Below are 19,615 nucleotides of genomic sequence, written 5' to 3'. Positions count from 1 at the left end.
AATATTAGGCTGGAGTCTCTGATTCTTTGTTATCTTTTTGATTCTAAAATCTCTTTGGTACAATATTTGCTAGAATACTGCAATCTTTCAGATTTAATTATGTAGTCATCATTATCGCTTCAATATTTGTGATATGAGAACCTGGCATTTTTTGGTGAATCTTCTGCACAACTGTCGGCTTGCTTATGCATATTGAATGCTCAAAAAAAGAAACGTCTCTCTGCTGGTTTTGCTTGTGTAAATGTCAGCGTGTGGCAAAGCCAAATGGGGAAGTTGCATGAGGAGAAATGTGAAGCACTTAGAGATAAAAACCTTTTTCCAGAGAAAAATCTCTCTTCTTATAGTGTTATATAATTTAAAATGGGAGTGTATTTGTCAATTCACATAGATAAAAATAAGGAAAATCTGATGCCAAAAGAAAACCAATTTAAGCATCGGGATCACAAAAGACTTCCAGATACTCAAGTCATTCATTGCACCCCTCCTCTGAGGAGGTTTAGGGTTTGAACATTGGGAGGTATTTCCCCAAGTGGTTTGACCTGGGTAATTCTTGCATCATTTCTTTGAAATGATTGGTATGCCTCTGCTGTTATTCTCTAATCTGAAACATGTACTTTTCGATGGGGTCAAAATAATTAATTAATCACTCTTCCACTTGATTCAAACATTTGCATTACATATTATATATTATGGCCGTCCCTCATATACTCCTCATTGGACCAGTCGCATGCATTATGCATGCTATGCAATTCACACAAATACATGTCAAATATGGTCCTAAAGCCAAACATTTATTGTTTGATGAGTCATATACTCGTATCCATCCATCAGGTAGTCCTTCCTCTTAAATCAATTGTTCATTATATGATCTGGTAGTAAGTCGCTAATTATCTTTTCTTGTCTCTGTCTGTATTTTTGATTTTGTTTTGTTTCATCTATAAAGTTTTATCTTTTGGCTTCTTGAAAACTTCATTGTGGTACTAAATAAACGACTGGGATTTATGAATATAGTATCCTTCTATTTTGTTTTAGAATTTTCTCTTATACATCTGCTGTACCTGTGTGGAATTAATAGATCTTATGTCCTTATCTCATCAATAATCCTTGTTCAACAACCTTCAGAATTATGCTTTCCATCTACTTATAGTCACACTATTCTTTATGATGGCTTTGCCATCTTATTCTTTGCGCATCCTCATTTGAATTTATCATGTTGTGAAAGTAGTAATATGACCGTGACGATCTAATATATCTATCTGGGCTGCTTTCTTTTGTACATCCATGAAATAAACTAATCATGCTATTTTTGACAATCAAATAACATGTATGAAGTCCTTTTGATCTATTAATGTGCTTGTCTGTTGCATTAGTTTTTATATTACTCTGTGCTCTTCTATTTTTGTGATGTGGCTTTAATGCATATTCCTATGTTCAAGCATCCAATATTTTCCTAACTTCATTGAAGCTGCAGATGATTTGACGTTTTCTTTTCTTTTGGAAGATGAATACAATGGCTTTTATGAAGCTTTATATATTGAAAAAAACTCTGTGACCTCAAATTTCATGTAAGACTTCCGAGTTCCGATATTTATCTTGATCATGATACTAAAAGTTGCTGTAAATATGAATGCTTGGCAAATGAGGATCCATAAAGCTAAACCCGAATAGTCAGGTTAAGGTTGGCCTGAATGGATATTGCTATGGTTACATTGCTCTAATTTTCATCCTGTATGTGTATGTATAAATATATATGTGTACATATAAATATATATGTGTACAGGTATGTATTTATCCCTTTAGAATTTTAATGGCGATTACTGTTCAAGTTGTTTATTTCTTTTCAACTTGAGTGGTGGATTTGTGTACCTTTTGATTGTTAGGCCATAGACGTTTATTTCATATTTAGTATTATTGCTTGTTATTTTTGCATCATTGTTACTTATTTGATTTAAATATGATAGGTAATGCTGGGTGTTGATCGTCTTGACATGATTAAAGGGATTCCACAAAAGATTTTGGCCTTTGAAAAGTTTCTTGAGGAAAATCCAACATGGCGTGATAAAGTAGTGTTGCTGCAAATTGCTGTGCCAACGAGAACTGATGTTCCTGAGTGTATGCATCGTCTTTATACGTAGTTTGTGCATCTTTAGTTATAGCCTTTTTTTGATAAATGACATTTAGACCGTTTTAGTTTTTTTTCTTAGTGTTGCAATTTTTCTATCAATTTATAGCTATTTACAATTAGAAAAAAATAACAAATGTATAACAAAATTTTAAATACTTACATAAGCCGCAAATCGCCTCAATGAAATTTGACAATAAATTAATTACAAATCGAATAGATATATAGAATCTACATATGCAAATAATGTTTCAACTTTCCTGTTATGGTTGTTCAATAGTAATTAAATCCTACCAATCAGTGGATTATGAAAGATTGTTAAATTATTTCAAGTCATGGCATCTCGTTCTCTCTCTCTCTCTCTCTCTCTCTCTATATATATATATATATATATATATATATAAAATTGTTTTCATTTATTCTTGTTATGTGTTACTAATTATTTTTGAATTTGTAGAAACTCCCCTCCACCCCCCCTGCAAAAAGAGAGAATCTAGATATATGCTGGACTCATTGTCTATATATTTTATTTTTAGTATCTTCTAAGTCTTATGCTACTTGTACACTGAATTTTAATTTGTATATATAAGTATCAATCTGTACTGGGCAGTACGAGGCATGCCATATTGATCGGGTATGGTGGCTGGTATGATATGGGGGCTAGGTGGGCCCCTATATTGGTACATGGTATAGGTGCTGTGCTGACTCCAGTACTGTACCATATCAGTACACAGGTGTGCTGTCTCGTACTGGTTAGGTGCCTATATGGGCCCCATATGGAGACTTAAAAGTTTAAACTTAAAACCATGGTTGATGGTTGCAAAGTTAAGTTGCAATTACGCTTGAGTTGCTTTTCATGTTCTGCATGGTGTTTTTAAGCTTATGCTTCCCTTGATCATTTTGTATAATCTTGTTTTTCTCTTGTATATGATTGTGAAAAAAATTGTTAGTTGCATTATTTCCACGTCCATCTAAGTGAAATGCAGAGATACTTACTGAGCCCTGAATTTCTTCCATCAGATATCTTAGGACATTTTATAGGTTCCTGCAAATGAATGATAACAAAATGGTACCTCATTTCATTTCCTTCTTATATGGCATCAGTTTGTAAGGGTAATTGGGATAGAAAGTTTATGCTGAGATGAAAATGCACCTTTTTAACTTGCATAAATGGCAAAATCACCTTAAACATTTGATTGTTGCTAACTTTATGTTCTTTCTGCTGAACTGAACTTGCCATTGTCAAAATAATGTAGCTTTCTAGCGGACTGCATATTGATTGTTAATTATCTCGTTTCTGTTAACCAGATCAAAAGCTTACTAGCCAGGTTCATGAAATTGTTGGACGGATAAATGGCCGGTTTGGAACACTAACTGCTGTTCCTATACACCATCTGGTTTGTCCATAGCACTGTCCTTGTAGCTTTCATTGTCTTGAAACATTGAAGGCATCTTAATTTTTGTTTTGAGTGAATTGATATTAAATGGATCCAATCTCATCATTAAATTGAACTCTTATTTAAAGGTTTCTGCAGATCTGAGTTATATTTACTTTTAATGCAGTACAAACTGAACTACTGAAGCCTTCCATTTTTTATTTATTTATACGTGCGAATAGTTTGTTGCAGTTTCTTAATGCTATAGCTGAAGGCTTTAGATGTCGGTCTTTACCATTATTCCATTTTATTTCCAGAGAGGCTAAGATTTATTAATCTCTGATTGTGTTCATTGTTGGCAAGTTTCTTACTGTTTAGGCTGTTGAATTAGCAAAACCTAGCATGATGCATTGGTTCGGCGAATAAAGCAATGACAATCTAACAGAGTTGCTGGGAGAGGGTGATTGTTTGACGGTAAATCACTTGAAGTGGACATTTGGTTATTTAACAAACTGAATAGCAAAGGCTGATATGTTACAATTGATAAAGAATAGGCGACCATTTTTCTTACAAGAGTTTCATTTTAAAGAATTTAAATACTAGGCATATCCACCATGAAACACAGTTATCAAGATTTCTAGTTTAAAGAAGGGCGATCGTGTTTCTTATATGAGATCTCATTTTTGACATATCTAGCAAATGCATATAGAGATTCTACATGTGAAGAGGACATTCAATTATTTTTCTCTTTCTACTGATCAAGGTTCGCCAAATTGATATCGAAACTCATACCGATTGGCAACCAGTTCGGTATGGTACTAGTGTTGGTACCGTACTGACACGGTATAGTGTGGCATGCCTGTTCTGAACTGGCACGCCATATTTTTTTTCAATTTCTTTTAAGATTGAATGAATAGTAATCATTTTTTTCTTTTTTTGAGTGATTTTAAGTGTAATTTGATGTTTTTTGATATTTCTATCACCTTGGCACATCCTAAATAATGCTTCTTGATATTTTGGAGTGATTTTTCTGCATCACTGTGGCATTGCTCTGAAACAATACTACCTTGGAGAGGCAAAAATCTGGCAAATCTGTGTTAGCGCTAGGCCAAATTCAAATTGTAAAGAAAAAAGTCAGCGATCGTGGCTTTGTATGCTAGGAGAATCAATGTAAAATATCTTAAAATCAATTAGTAAGATACAAAACATAAAATAATACAATCAATTATATATATTTAAAGTACAACAAACATACCGACATCTAGAATCTCGTCGAGTGGCGATGTCTCTCGTAGATATCCGAATAATTAGTATAATCAGGAGGCACATCAGGCATCCTTCTAACCAAGCGACATTATAGTCTTGTGCGCTCATCCCATAAGATGCTGAAGTTGATTTCCATTATACAAAGATGGAGTTTCTAGCATTATAGTAAGATTATCAACTAAACAGATTTAAAGAAAAGAGTAGATTTGCATCTACTCTTTTCTTTAAATTGGAGCATAAATTCCATGAGGGCATAGCTTGAAACAAGCATAACTAATTGGGTGTTCTCCTTCTCAGTTGACTAATCCTGTGACCCAATACAAACTTCATGTCAACATTTTCACATAAATCTATATGATAGATTTTATCCTTCAGAGAAAATTATATATTGTCTACATATAGGGTGCATTTGGTTCATAATTAGAATTGGAATGGAAACAAGCACGGCAGCATTCTCGACGCGTTTGGCTTGTGATTGGAATTGGAGTGGGATTTGAATACTAGGGAAGAGTCAAGATTGGATTTTAGAGAATTGAGGCATTCCTATTCTCTTCTAGAATAATGGGTATGGGACTCCCCACAACCAAACAGCTAGAATAGGAGTCACTCATTCCTATATTTCCATTTTAGAGTCCAACTCCTCCCAACTAAACATGCCCATGATGAAACCTTGCCATGACTATGTCTTTTGTCCTATGTAGTGCTACCACCTTCTTATCTTCCCTTTCTAACTCATCAACTTTTCTCATGACATTCTCTCCCTCTAACTTTGATTGTGGGTCCTTCATTGCAACCATTTTCTAATTTCATGCATAATCTTCTATTATTTTTTAACTCTTTTAAATAGTTGCTGCCCTCATGCTATCAAGTTTCAAAGATTGATGCAACACTCTCATTTGAAATATGTGAGCCGACTTGGGGGTATTAGAACTTCCAAGCGTGACATCACTAAGATTTTCTTTTTATTATGGTCAAGCAATTCCATTCATCTACTCATGGTCCACCGTACCGCCTTGTACAGGACATACCATACCGTACTGGAAGAAAATCGGTACGAAACTCAATTTTGAGTCTGTATAAGTTCCATACTGCCTCATATCGAGCCGTACCACCCTGTACCGTGGTGTGCCGACCTTGACCAAGGCGTATCGAGGTGTATTGAGATGTGTACCAATCCATACCGAAGCGTAATGACCTATATCGAGGTGTTCCGAGATAAAAATTGAGAAAAATGATTAGAGAGCTATTTCATGTATAGAATGTGTACTGTATTGTACTGACGTACTTAACCAATAAGATACTAATATGGTACTTGGTATCGAGATGGCGAATCTTGCATCTACATGATGCTTTGGTTTGTAGGGAGGAGATTTTTCACATATAGTGAGGCCAAGATACCATGTTAAAATATTTATTGCTTTGAAGAACAGAAATTTGTCTCTCTAGTAAGAAAATAACTAGTGTTGAGTGCACCAACTCACTCAGTCTTTCCATTGGGAGTGGTAGCTAGGATCGAGGAATCTTGTGACAGTGATGTGCTAGCTTGCATTGTAACAACATGTGTGATGCTGTGCTAGTGCTCGACATGCACTGGCACCTCATTGTGCAAAACCTTTTCATGCGGCTGGTATCTAGACAGTGCTATGTGCTGGTAAGGCACTTGCATGATGTATATGTGCCATATTCACTATTTATACGAGCATCTTAACCCTTGCTGATAGGAAAGAATTGTTAAATGCAAAAAGAAATAAAAACCCTTAATGTCTCAATCAGCTCATTTTGAAACTTCAACGAAATGGTCTTTAGATTGCTCGTATGCAAATGCATGCAGTCAACTTGAGCATAATTGTTTGGGGTGGTTGTTCAGGTTTGTAATTTTTATTTTTGAGTACTTTGAGTTGTTCTTAATGCAGTTCAATTATTTGAAAGTAGTGTATGCTATTTTTGTGATTCATATTTATACTGTTAATGCATGTGCCTCATATAATAACTATTGGTGTTAATCTCTCTGTTTGTGTTTCTTTGTTTGTGAAGTATCATGTTTTCTTATGAAATGTTTTCTTTCTTACAGGATCGTTCCCTTGACTTTTACGCATTATGTGCTCTGTATGCTGTCACTGGTAATTATTCTTGCTCCTTAAAATTTGTGGCCCCCTTTCTTTTCTTGGTTTGCGTGTCTAATATTTCAATGAATTTGTAGGGTGGAAGATGAATTTAGCTTTCATGGATGAAAATTGACAATGGCCATGCATTAGGTGTCATCTTTGACGTCCACCCTATGATTATAAAAGAAATTTCTTTCCTTGAATATATTTTTTTAATTTCTATAATCTTAATTGCTATAGAGGGTAGTTAGCTTTAGCAATTTTTAGGTCTTATCACTGAAATGCAAGAAAGCATTTAAATATATTATGCAGATAATTATTGCAATCATAGCCCTGAAATTCTTAAAATGGAAACTTATCCAGAAGAATAAATTCCACCAAGTAGGATTGATGAAGAGAGATGGCTGATATCCCATCCTGTTATTTGCTTGGTATTAAGAGATCCTCTCAGATTCTTTAGGGTGTTGAAATCTTAGTTATGGTTTCTTGTGACGTGTCCATATATACATCCCCATATATATTTAAGATTTATGAATAATTGTTTCATAGTATCTCCTCAACTATGACTCCAACCAAGGTTTTAAGTGCTGGTCTATGTTGACCTGCACATACTGTGCCAGGCTACTGGCACCTCTGGTTGGGAAGTCACCTATTACTTTTTATAACATTTTCTAATTAGAAAAGGAGATTAAGTCATTTTTTTTATTTTTATATCGGCATGATGTTGGCATGTGTACTAGCATGATGCCATCCTGGCTATTGACACTTTTAAATCCTTGATTCTAACTGATAACTTATCCCCTCTTATTGTTTCATAAGAGGCTATTGCTCTTGCTTTTTACATGGCAACTTTTGAAGATGTGGATTCCTGTCGAAACATGTACCCACATGTCGATATCCAACTATAAGATCTTTGGCTGTTATTTTGAACTGGTGGGCCTTGATTCATTGGATCCTTCACCTGTAGATCTCTGATGATATGGTTTTCGGTTTGTAGTTTTTAAAGAACACTTCTCTAGTCACCAAACATCTGTTATGACTGGATCGCCATCTGTTTGATTTGCACTTGAGCGGGTCGACAACTAGGGTTGGGCAGACTATCCTTTTTTAAATATGCAAAATACTGGTACATATTCTGAGCATTTAAACTATCATCTTATAGATGCTGGTTTTAGACTTTTAACTTTGGGGACTCCTATCACATTTTAGTTTGTCCACAGGACCTGAGTAATCACTCAAAACTATGCTTTGCCATGAGTATCTTGAAGCTCTGATATCAAGTTCACTAGAAGGCTTGGGTATAGTAAATAAGAGCCGGTGGACTTAGTATTTGATGATGAGGTAAAATGGATGCTAGCATTCCTGAATTGAATGATTATCCACTTTATGAAAAATTTAGGGCATGCTTGGTATTGCTTTTGGTTTCTGTTTTGTTTTCGAAAACTGAAGAAGAAAAATGAAGTAGACTAAACGTTTATGGTGAACCCTTTTTTTTGTAAAATTGTTTGTCAAATTTTTAGAGCTTTGGGAAGTAAAGGTTTATTATTTTAAAAAAAGAGTGAAAATAGAAGCTAGGGATAGCAGATTTTGTGCAAATTCTATCTTTACCATCAATCTCCATGTGATATTTCACTAATCTGTAGAGAAACAAAAACATAAAGACAACAATGATGCCAAAGGCCCTTAGTGTGTAAAGGAAATTAAACTTTCCATCAATGGATATGTATGTCATCTCTTTAAAAATAATTTTCTGATGTTTAGGATAGACAATAATGTCATATCATTGTGGTCCTTGTAATGGTATCTGATGAAAAAAAGTCCAACGCTTTGTTTCTTGAAGTGATGCTATCTGGTTGGTTTTCAGAGACCTCTGGAAAAATAAGAAAAGGAAGCTAGGATTTCCGAGAAATATGCCTATATGTATTATTGTCATTTGAGAAATATGCTTATTTAATGGTTTAATTTGAAGGATCTCTAGGGGGAGAGGGAGAAGAAGGGGGAGAGGGAGAAAAGGGAGAGAAGGGAGAGGAAGGAGAGGGAGAAAGAGAGAGAGGGGAGAGAGAGAGACTCACTGGATCCATCAATGGAGAGTTTCGGGAGCTCCAGATCTGGCAATAGGAACCCTAAGAGAGCGAGTGAGGGAGAGACGGGGAGAGACTCATTGGATTCGTCTTCGAACGGGGACGAGGGTTTCAACTTTTGAACTAGGGAGAGAGAGATGCGTATTTAAGCTATTTTGAAGAGCAAACTATGCTGGTAACCGACTGGTCCGGTTCAGTAATGCCCTAATCCAGCTGGTTCAGCACGATTTGACTTTACTTGATAGAGAGGATATAGTGGAGAAGAAAGGGGAAAAGAGTGGAAAGGTGAAAGCACAAGTGCAAAGAAGAGAGGAAAATGAAGAGATTAGAAGGAACAATTTTTGGTAATTAAAAGTGGTCTTGAATAACAACAGGATGATGGTAAAAGCAAGAAAAGAGTCTTTTGCTGAACTTGGCCGAACTGCATAAGCTATATGGGAAGGATTTTTGCTGATTTTGAAGGATTTGTCAGTAGATCCATGCATAGGTTATATGTACACCAAATAAGAAGATTTGTTGGTGAAGATAATAGCAATGAAGTTGAATATTAGGAAAGAAGAAATTGGAAGAAAGAAGAAAAGGATTAAGGATTCAAAAAAATAGAACAAGTCTGCTGCCTGAACCTGTTCTATCTTTTTTCCCACAAGGGGAATTGGCCATTCATAAACAAACAATTTTTTCATTTTATTCCCTAACTTATTTCCCTAGCAATTGCATATGGTAGTCACCTGACGCTCAAATAGGCTCCAGTCACCTTTATGCATAATGTGGCTATCAGCCATGACACAGCCCACATTCACCCCATGTTAGACAAAATGGAAATCAGTACAACACTGTGAAAGTGTCCGTATCAATTCAGGACAGTGAACATATGGAGAAGTTTATCCAACTGAGTTGCAGCAATACTTGAGTTTCATAATGATGGTGAAATTTATAGATGACAATTTTGCTTCTATGTTACATATTGAAAGTAAAGCTCTGGTTCCATGCAATAAATTGATACTTGCATTTTATTTATTCATTCTAGGACAACATGGTTTTATCTTATGGATGCGTTATCACTTACACTCATGTCTTGTTGTAGACATCTTGGATTTCACCAATTAAATACATAACTTGATCAATTGGGTTACATCTTTCTAAAACATAATCAGTGTCCATTATTTGCTAATACAATTATTGAATATTTGTTTTATTTCGCTTCAACATCTGATATATAAACAAGCAGTCATTTTGCTTTAAATCTGCAAGTTGAAAGATCCTGTACTTCCCGGTACTAATCTGTAGAGAAAGTTTTCTAGATTGCTAGTTAATGTTTGTTCATAAGATAGATAAATTAGACAGCAATGATATATGGAGAAAGAAATCCAGTGAATACCAGTTATGGTAGGCCTCCTTTTTTGTATGTTGTATTGATAAGGAGTAATCATATGAAATGGGACCAAAATTCCTTTCCAATATGTCTTAATGCTTACAGCGGTTGTCATTTCTTGGACCATCTGACCATCCAACCATTAGAGAATAGAATGTCCGATTAGATTGGTTGCCTTTAACTGTTCACATCAGTTTTCTAGACATTAATGTTGCTAGTCATAGCTGTGTTTGGACTCTGGTTTGTGTTTCTGTCCTAGGGTGATGTTTTTGCTTAATGTCTGAATTGTAATTTTTTTACCCTTTATATGTTTTTATAGATGTGGCACTTGTAACATCATTGAGAGATGGGATGAATCTTGTAAGTTATGAGTTTGTGGCATGCCAGGGCGAAAAGAAAGGCGTTCTTGTATTAAGTGAAGTAAGTATCAACAACTTCATCCGGTTGCATTTGCCTAATTTTTCATTTCATAAATTGAATTAGTTTTCTTTTTTCCACCTAGTCACAATTTTCAAAGTGATGCACGAACACTACTTTAGATAGCAAGAGGCTTTGCCACAGTATGTTGAAAATGGCTGAACTGCTTGATTCACCCTGTACCAAACCGAACCATCACGAAATTGGCATGATTTAGCCAGTATTTTCGAGAAAGGCCACCAACCCCTCCAAACCAGCTGGTTTGGAGTAGAACTAGCTCGGTTCACACAAGTTTGAATCGGTTTGCCCCCCCCCCCCCCCCCCCCCCCCAAAAAAATAGAAAATAAGGTAAGGGCATACCAAAATTTTTGATTTTGGCATGATTTATGATATGTTGTAGATCTATAGATGATCTACATAATGAGACTAAATTCTTTAATGTTTATTAAATCTATAATTTTTTAAATTATATATATATATTTAGATTAAAAATAAAATAAATAAACTAAAATCCAAAACATGAACATAAAATTAGAATCTTCTTTAGGGGTATTGCACTCTACTCATCATCTAAATTTGGTGCCCATTTATTCAAGTTTGGATGATCTTGCGCATAGTGACCTAAGCTCAAATTTGAATAAAATTGAGAAATAAGTAGCCTTCGATGTATGCCCAAGGGCTGAGAAAATATATAGTATCCATAGTAGGGTTCTACAAGAATCTAAGCTTAAATTAATTTTTTGATATTTTTTTATTAAAAAATTATTTTTATTTTAAAAATTATTAAAAATATATAATCAATCCAAAAAATATGAAAAATTATTTCTACATATTAGATAATTCAGAAGCATTTTTCGAAGTAGAAAATATTTTTTGAATTTTTTATATTTTAAATTATTTTTAATTTAAAATTTATTTAAAATATATAAATAAAATAAAAAAATTCAAAATAGTACTAAGTATTAGATAATTTATAAGTATTTTTTGAAGTAAAAAAATATTTTTTATTATAACAAAATTTTACTATTTTTAATTAATTAATAAACTGACATGCTTAATAAACCTGCGGGAATGGATCCATTGAGGAAGAAGGATCTAGAACATGATATTGGTTAGGATCATGGGCAAATATTCTCGGGTTAGCACCATTGAAGGTATAACTGGTGCAATACATAGCTCAAGGAAGGAGGGGTAATCAGGTTGAAGCAACGCCTAGCTGGTGGTTATTCGACGTATTTATATGTCAGAAATGCCTATAAGAGGTCCAGTAGATGATGAGAAAGTACTTCGCTGATTTCAGTGCAGGAAAGGAGAGGATTTTCTACAAGGCGGTGGACCGCCAAACAGCGGAGCCACCTTTCTATCACTTTAAAGAGAGAAGACCTTCGCTCTAAATGATAAGGCATAGATCCAGGCTCCCATTTAGATGAGCCTAAATGATCAATGGCAGCAGAATGAGGTGGCCAGACGTAAGGCTCAATTTGGATCCTCATAGTGCAAATCGAGCTCTGGTTTTGCGACCGGCAGGGCAGATCTATAGTTCAAAGGGATCTCAGTTAGGAAGGCCATCAAAAGTGGCCGTATTGCGTTTATGTTGGAAGCTTTTGGTAGCAGGAAGAAGTTCTCTAGAAAGATTCCACCAGAATTCACCATCTATGATTGAGATCTACATGCCTGCCCCCAAAGAGTTTCGAAGCAGCAGAAGGTTAATACTTAATACTATGATGAAGGACAAGCAAAAATATATATGGTAAGCTATTGGATTCTAGTTCGACTTTAGCCACATCCTAGCAAATGCGACAACCAACATGTACAAGTTGCTGGTCTAGGTGTAAATTCTCTAGAATCGAAGGACATCTATGGCGAGCTTCTTGACAACAACAAGGAGCTACAGAAGTGATTGCTTCATACCAGAGCAAGTGGCCCACATATGGACTAATGATGATGTGTGATGGTTGGACTGGTCCTGCTAGACGAATCAACTTCTTGACATATTATGATATGAAGATTGTTTTCTAGAAGTCTGTTGATGCTTTCGATCATGTGCATAATGCCATGTGCATCCTTAGATTGATGGAGGAGATGATTGATTAGGTAGGAGAGGAGAACATTGTGCAGGTCATCACTAATAACGGGCCACCATATAAGGTCGTTGGAAAGACTTGATGGAGCGGTGACCATATATTGTTTGGATCTCATGTGATGCATATTGTATCGATCTCATGTTAATAGAGATTTGGAAGATTCATGGGCAGTAGAGAGTCGATTCCATTACCAGAGTTATTTATAACCACATATAGGTCCCATCGCTGATGAGGAGATACGTAGGCAAGGAGATCTTTAGACCAAGCATGACACTGTTTGCTATTAATTACATTGCACTTGATAGCCTCTTTAAAAGGAAAGTAAGCTTGCATCATATATTTGGTAGTATCGAGTGGCAAGAGAGCAGATTTGCGATAGTCGGCATTGAGGGGAGCCATATGGAGAACTTGGTAATGAGACAAATGTTCTAGCAGCGGGTCGAGAAGATAATGAAGGCTATCGAGCCATTATACGAAGTGCTTCGAGCTGTAGACAATGAGAGGTATCCCTAGATGGCTTCCTATATCATATGATGGAGAGGACAAAGAATCATATCAGAAAGACAGATTCGAAGCATGCTCAGGAGTACATCAACATTATTGAGCGGCGTTGGGACCACCGGATAGGTAGTGACTTGTATCTAATAGGTAAGCAAGAACATTAAAAATTTAATTATTCTTGTGTTTGTACAATTTTACTAAAATAATTACGAACTCTATCTACAGCTTACTACCTAAATCGAGGTTCCAATACACCATACCTCGGATTAATATGGACAAGAAACTTCTGGCTGTCTTGCATAATGTGATCTACAAGATGGAGCCTAATCCAAAAGTCACAGCTCTGTCTACAGGAGGTAAGTTAACTTAACTTGCATGTGTGAGTTAACTCGTATGCTCAATCGTTAATATATTATAACACATTTTTTCATAGACGACAATATTTAGGGAGAGCACTGACAGCTTTGGAGTCTTAGTAGTTTTCATAAGTTTAAAAAAAAATATGAATCTAAGTAGTTTTATAGTTACTAATATGATGCATATAATTTTTTTTAATGCTTTCGCAGCTAAATGGTGGATTCATTTTGGTTGTCGGTGAGAAATCTTAAGCAGCAGCTAGTCATCCAGATCCTCTCTCAAATGGTCTCCTCGAGTTGGCTTTAAATGCAATCGGTCTATCTTCGCCCTCACCCACAGTAAGCAGAGAAACTGTCTGACACAAAGACACCTCAACAACCTCGTATATATTGACTACAATCTGAGATTAAGGCTGAGGTGCATTTGGGAGGAATTAAAGCTGAAGTATACAAATCCGATCCACAATGCTTCTATTCAAGATGAGAATGATCCCATGATCGGATGGCTTGTGGGCCAACATGAGCTGGAGCTTGATGAGCCAAGATTGTTTCCACGATCATCCGGTTTTATAGCCAGCGAGGCTAAGATAGATGTAGAGCAATAATCAGATTGTAACATTCCATGCATATTTCCAACTGATCAGCTATGCCATAGGGGTCACCATCACATGACTATATGCCCAAGGCATTCTCCTAGAGATATGATCAAGAGTGCCTAGACGAGGCTACCATGCTACCTGATCGACTCAATTAGGAGGGCGACATCCATCCTTCCAGCATAGCCGAGTAAAGAGAGACATGAAGGGAAAGTAGGTAGCTGCTTAGTGTAGCCTAAAAGAAAAAAAAAGATAGTTGAAGCCCCGATGGAGAGTGGTGTTAGTTTACTTAAATTCAGAGACTAGGAAGAGCAGCGATGACAATTTTAGTAATCATGGACCTGGTGGCCATAAAGGGAGCGGATATGAGACCACCATGAGACATAGTTATAGGATGGCTCTCAATTTACTAGTGAGTTTTATTTTACGCATGCCACACAGGATAGGGATCATGGTGCATGAGCTGGTAGAGCCTGCAAGGATACGATTGTATACAAGAGACGGGCTTCTCGAAGTTGTTCAGGAGGATAAGATGCAGCTATAGATGATCTCGCACGTGGAGTAGGATCTATGGACGTATCAAGTTCCGAGTCATATGCCGTATCCTATTACTCATAGCCACAAACGGCCTATGAGCCATACGGATATGGATATGGTGCGTTTGAGACATCATCTTCCAAAGGCTATTATCAAACGCAACCTAGAGCACCTTACAGATCGGATTTTTCCGCCGACATATTCGAATGGGCTCTTCACAACCGTATTATTAGTCAGAGGATAGCTCTCAGAGCCAGAGTTTCAGTAAGAGATCCGAGACCAATTATAACTCAAAGTGTATACCTTATGGGATGAGCGTACAGGACTATGTTGTCGCTTGATTCGAGGGGTAGACTAATGTGCCTCTTGATTATGCTAATGATTCGGATATTTATCAGAGATATCACCATTCAACAAGAATCTAGATGTCGGTATGTATGTTGTACTTTAAATATATATAATTGATTTTATCATTGAATGTTCTGTATCTTACTAATTGATTTTAGAATATTTCATGTTGCATCTCCTAACATGCAAAGACAGGATCACTAGCTTTTTTCTTTAAATTTTTGTTTCGGTATGACGTTAACACAAAAGGCCAGGGGTAGCGAACCTGATAATGCATTTGTGCCAAGTTTTTGCCTCTCCAAAGTAGTATTGTTTCGAAGCAGTACCACAGTAATGGAGAAAAATCACTTCAAAATATCAAGAAGCATTATTTAGGATGTATCGGATGATAGAAACATTAAAAAACATCAACAAACATCAAATTATATTTAAAATCATTCAAAAAACCAAAAAAAAAAAAATTGATTGCTTTTCATTAAAGTTTAAAAAATTGAAAAAAACAAAACGATGGCGTGCCGGTTCCGAACTGGCATCCCACTGTGTACCATGTGTTGGCACAACACTAAATCGGTATCATACCAAACCTGAAGCCAATTAGTACTGGTCCTAGTACTGGTTCGGTCAACCTTGGGCTTTCTTATTTTGTTCCATAGTGCTATGGAATTTTTTCTTATGCATGTATTTCTGTTTACATCTTGTAGTAACAGTGATCAGGAAGATTTGGTTCACCTTGAAGAATCTTATTCAAAATGATTGGATTATCTCTTTCAAGAGTTAATATGATGCCCTTTTACCCTAGGTTGAATTACATCTAGATTTATGCCATCATGCTTGGAAATTATCTGATGTTCTTTAAAAAATTCATCACATTTTAGTATTTTACTGTATGCAACACCTCAGATTTGTAGACTACAGCCACAGCCAGTTAATGCAACAATGACCTAGAGTCCTTAAGTTCAACTCGATATAATAGGTATTTTTTAATGGTCATAATTATACAATTATATGCATGCATATGTTTATTGTTTTAGCCTTGCTGTTAAAAGAAATTTTGGCTATCTTGAATTCATTGTGAGAAATAACATCTGTATGTCCCCCCCCCCCCCCCCCCCCCCCCCCCCCCCCCCCCCCCGACCACCACTTCTCCAAAACCAAGCCAATCCACACATCTTGGCCCATGTCAGTGAAAAATAAAACTATGTTAAATTGCTTAAGTTGTTGAAAGAAACTCCATAATGATAATATTCTAGTATGCATTTAGGATATCCGGTGGATAAACTGTAAAAGCTGGTGAAATTTTAACAAACACAGGAAATCTAGGAAATCTCTGCATGAAATTCTATAGTTTTGTTTTCTATCTCATTTTTGTGTTAAGTTTTGTTATCCAGCTTTGCATTACTATGGACAGATGATGAAAAATGTGATATGGAATGCAATAACCTGTGTTTTATTCATTCATCTTTAAAGTTCTGGTAACTCTTAGTTTTGTCGGTGCATGTGTCATGGATGTGTATATCAATGTTAGTATAATCATCTGTGCTCACTATTCTTGATGGATTATTAAGACTTAATATCATGATGTTCGCTATCTCGCTGGATAATCTTAATTTTCCTTCTTCTTCTGTGACCCTGTTTTCCATGTTCTCATTATTTCCTTTTGGCATCATTCTTGAAGTTATCTTAGGCCTTATGTTAGTCTGATATATAGTTTGCAGGGGCAGCTCAATCTCTAGGAGCTGGTGCCCTCCTTGTAAATCCATGGAACATCACGGAAGTTGCTGCCTCAATTGGCTATGCATTGAATATGCCTGCTGATGAGAGAGAAAAGCGACATAGACATAATTATGCACATGTGACTACACACACCGCCCAAGATTGGGCAGAAACTTTTGTAAGGCAAGGATCCAGTGATTTCTTAAATCATACTCTGCAATCTGGTCTTCTTGTAAGGACATTGCTCAATATGTGCCTATGATCAGATGAGTGCATTCTTTTTTATTGCTTGACATATCTAGAGGTAATTGCATAATGAAAAAGGTGGAAAATGATTGTTGTGTGTGGTGGTTGGTGTGCATCGGAGAGTGATCATATATTTTTTCTTCTGTTTGATAGCAATAGAAAACATCCATATTAGCTTGCCATTATGATATAATGATAACTTTCTATGCACTATTTGATGGTTCAGACTTGACTTTCTCACATTCTTGCATTGATCCACTGAAACTCAAGAAACAAAAATGAGACTACTTCTGGCATTTTCCACTCATTACCATTGAATGGGAGAGAAACCAGCATTATCCTAAATTTTATCACAATATGCTCTACTCCATCAAACGGTTCATACAATTAGCCTGAGCAATTTTCCCAAGACCTAAAAGTGTTACTTCTGGAGCAACATCTTCTTCCTGGTTTGAGTTGCTGATGGACACTTTAAAGAAGGATATGGAAAGCCAAATGCTATATCTGGATTTATTGAAATTTATCGTGGTCCAATCAGTTGATGTCGTGTGATTACAATCCAGATTTAGTGGTCCACTTGACACAGCTGCATAATTTTCCATTCGTGCTGTTTATAACTATTTTCTTAAAGTAAATATGCACGTTAGATCCTCCAACTTGATTTTTGCCCATCTTAACGAATTAAGTATTTTAAACATGCCCCAATCTTCTCACTATGGTACAAAAGAAGAAGTCAAAACACAGTAATTAACTTAAAGTTACATTATATTGGATGAAAGAAGGAAAATAAGATTCTAAGGCAAAGTTGTAAGAAATTTTTCATTTTCTAGATAAGAGTCTGTCTGGAGAAATATATGTGCATGCATATAATTATCAATAAACAAATGACAAAAAGCAACCTGAGCACAAAAATGCACATCCAATCTTGCATATTAGCTCATATCAGGTAGATTATTGTTGCTTACTACACATCCTACATAAGGTTTAACTAACATGTTTTGTCTAACATGGTATAGTATGAACTAAAACTATCATGTTAGCTTATGATAAACACGAACATCATCTCAACATTATATCTACCATATGTGTAGTGGGTGATATTTTTGTGAACCTACTGTTGATTGAAGTATATACTATAATACTTTGTTGATTTTGCATGACTTTTTTTTTAAGTCCTCCAAACTTCAATTTGCCTTTGACTCTGTTTTAGTAGATGAAAACTTTTTAATCTTCCTCATCCCTAAACTACCTTAGAAGGCTTCATCTGATCCACTCTTGACTTGTCTTCTGTTAGTTTGTCTTTAGTCTTTACTTTTTCTTTTTCAACTATATTTAGTTATTTAAATGTTGTTACAATATATTACAGCATAGTAGTTAACTAGTTATTAATATCGACTTGGATGGGCCATTGACCTTTTATATTGCAAAACATTAATTTGATCACTTGTAATGCTACCACAGGCTTTTATATGCTTTGTTGATTGATCTAGTGGTGATTTAACAAGTCCTTTGATGGAATTTTCTCTTCTATATTTTCTGCAGAACATGTATATATGTTTTTACAAATTCTATATTTGAACATACCCGTCTTGTGGTTCATTTTGAAATTGCTCTTACCATTTCACCATTCTCCTTCAGTGAACTAAATGATACAGTTGTTGAAGCTCAAATTAGAACAAGACAAGTTCCCCCTGTACTTCCTACCCAGATAGCAATTGGACGATATTTGCAGTCTAAGAATCGATTACTCATATTGGTACTCTCCTTCTAATGTTATATATTTTGTTTATTTGAATTGACAATTACTTCATGACCTGTATTTCCTTTCATTTTCATCCTTTTGTATGAAGGACACATAGAGATACTTTAGGTGTAATTATCAATTATTAAAATGTTTTGCCTGCTTTTGCTATGTTTCTTATTACATGCCTCTTTCTGTATAATCAAGCCTATAGAGAAGTAATGTCCTGGCACACACTAAAAAAAATGGAAAGTTAACTACTTTTCATACCAGCAGTAAAGTTCAAACTTTTATTTGCACTTTCCAACTATGTTGTAGATCGATTTTCACTGCCCATTATGGATAGCAAAACAATTGAATGATATAACCGAAATGTTCCATAGCACATCCATACCTTACGCATTTCAAGAAATGGTTATTTTCCCGAAAAAGTTATCTATACGTTATTATCATAATTGTCATTGTCAATGTTCACAGAGATGTAAACACTCTAGAACCTGTCAAGAAGAATGAGGAGTGATTATTTACTTTGATTAGTGTAGGTAGTAAACATGTGACACTCAAATAGAACACTACCTTTTCAAAATACTGACAGGTGCATTATTTAGGATACACTTATAGTTGTTCCAAGGATTCCTATGCCGATACTGGTGACCGTATTGGTTACCCAACGGCATGGTTCGGTACACCCCCATGCCATTCCATGCCAGGCCCGTATCGACATAACAAAGAGGGGGAGGGAGGGAGATGGAGG

The 19,615-nt window shown here is 35.7% G+C and overlaps 1 protein-coding gene across 6 annotated transcripts in view; it reads left to right on the top strand.

Annotated features, from left to right (window-relative positions):
• Positions 1 to 19,615, top strand: part of LOC103708947 (alpha,alpha-trehalose-phosphate synthase [UDP-forming] 1) — a 38,720-nt gene that overhangs the window by 6,408 nt on the left and 12,697 nt on the right. For all 6 annotated transcript variants that reach the window (XR_003386031.2, XM_039131148.1, XM_008794067.3 and 3 more), the window contains 6 exons: positions 1,962 to 2,112; positions 3,431 to 3,519; positions 6,836 to 6,884; positions 10,642 to 10,742; positions 16,870 to 17,057; positions 18,759 to 18,876. Coding sequence is in view for 5 of the 6 variants with exons in the window: in XM_039131148.1 (XP_038987076.1) it covers positions 1,962 to 2,112; positions 3,431 to 3,519; positions 6,836 to 6,884; positions 10,642 to 10,742; positions 16,870 to 17,057; positions 18,759 to 18,876 (696 nt within the window). In the remaining variant the exon portion in view is untranslated. The remainder of the gene's footprint in view (positions 1 to 1,961; positions 2,113 to 3,430; positions 3,520 to 6,835; positions 6,885 to 10,641; positions 10,743 to 16,869; positions 17,058 to 18,758; positions 18,877 to 19,615) is intronic.

This window comes from Phoenix dactylifera, chromosome 11 (genome assembly GCF_009389715.1).
Source record: "Phoenix dactylifera cultivar Barhee BC4 chromosome 11, palm_55x_up_171113_PBpolish2nd_filt_p, whole genome shotgun sequence".
Lineage (NCBI taxonomy): Eukaryota > Viridiplantae > Streptophyta > Magnoliopsida > Arecales > Arecaceae > Phoenix > Phoenix dactylifera.
This window is presented reverse-complemented; position numbering and strand designations above follow the sequence as displayed.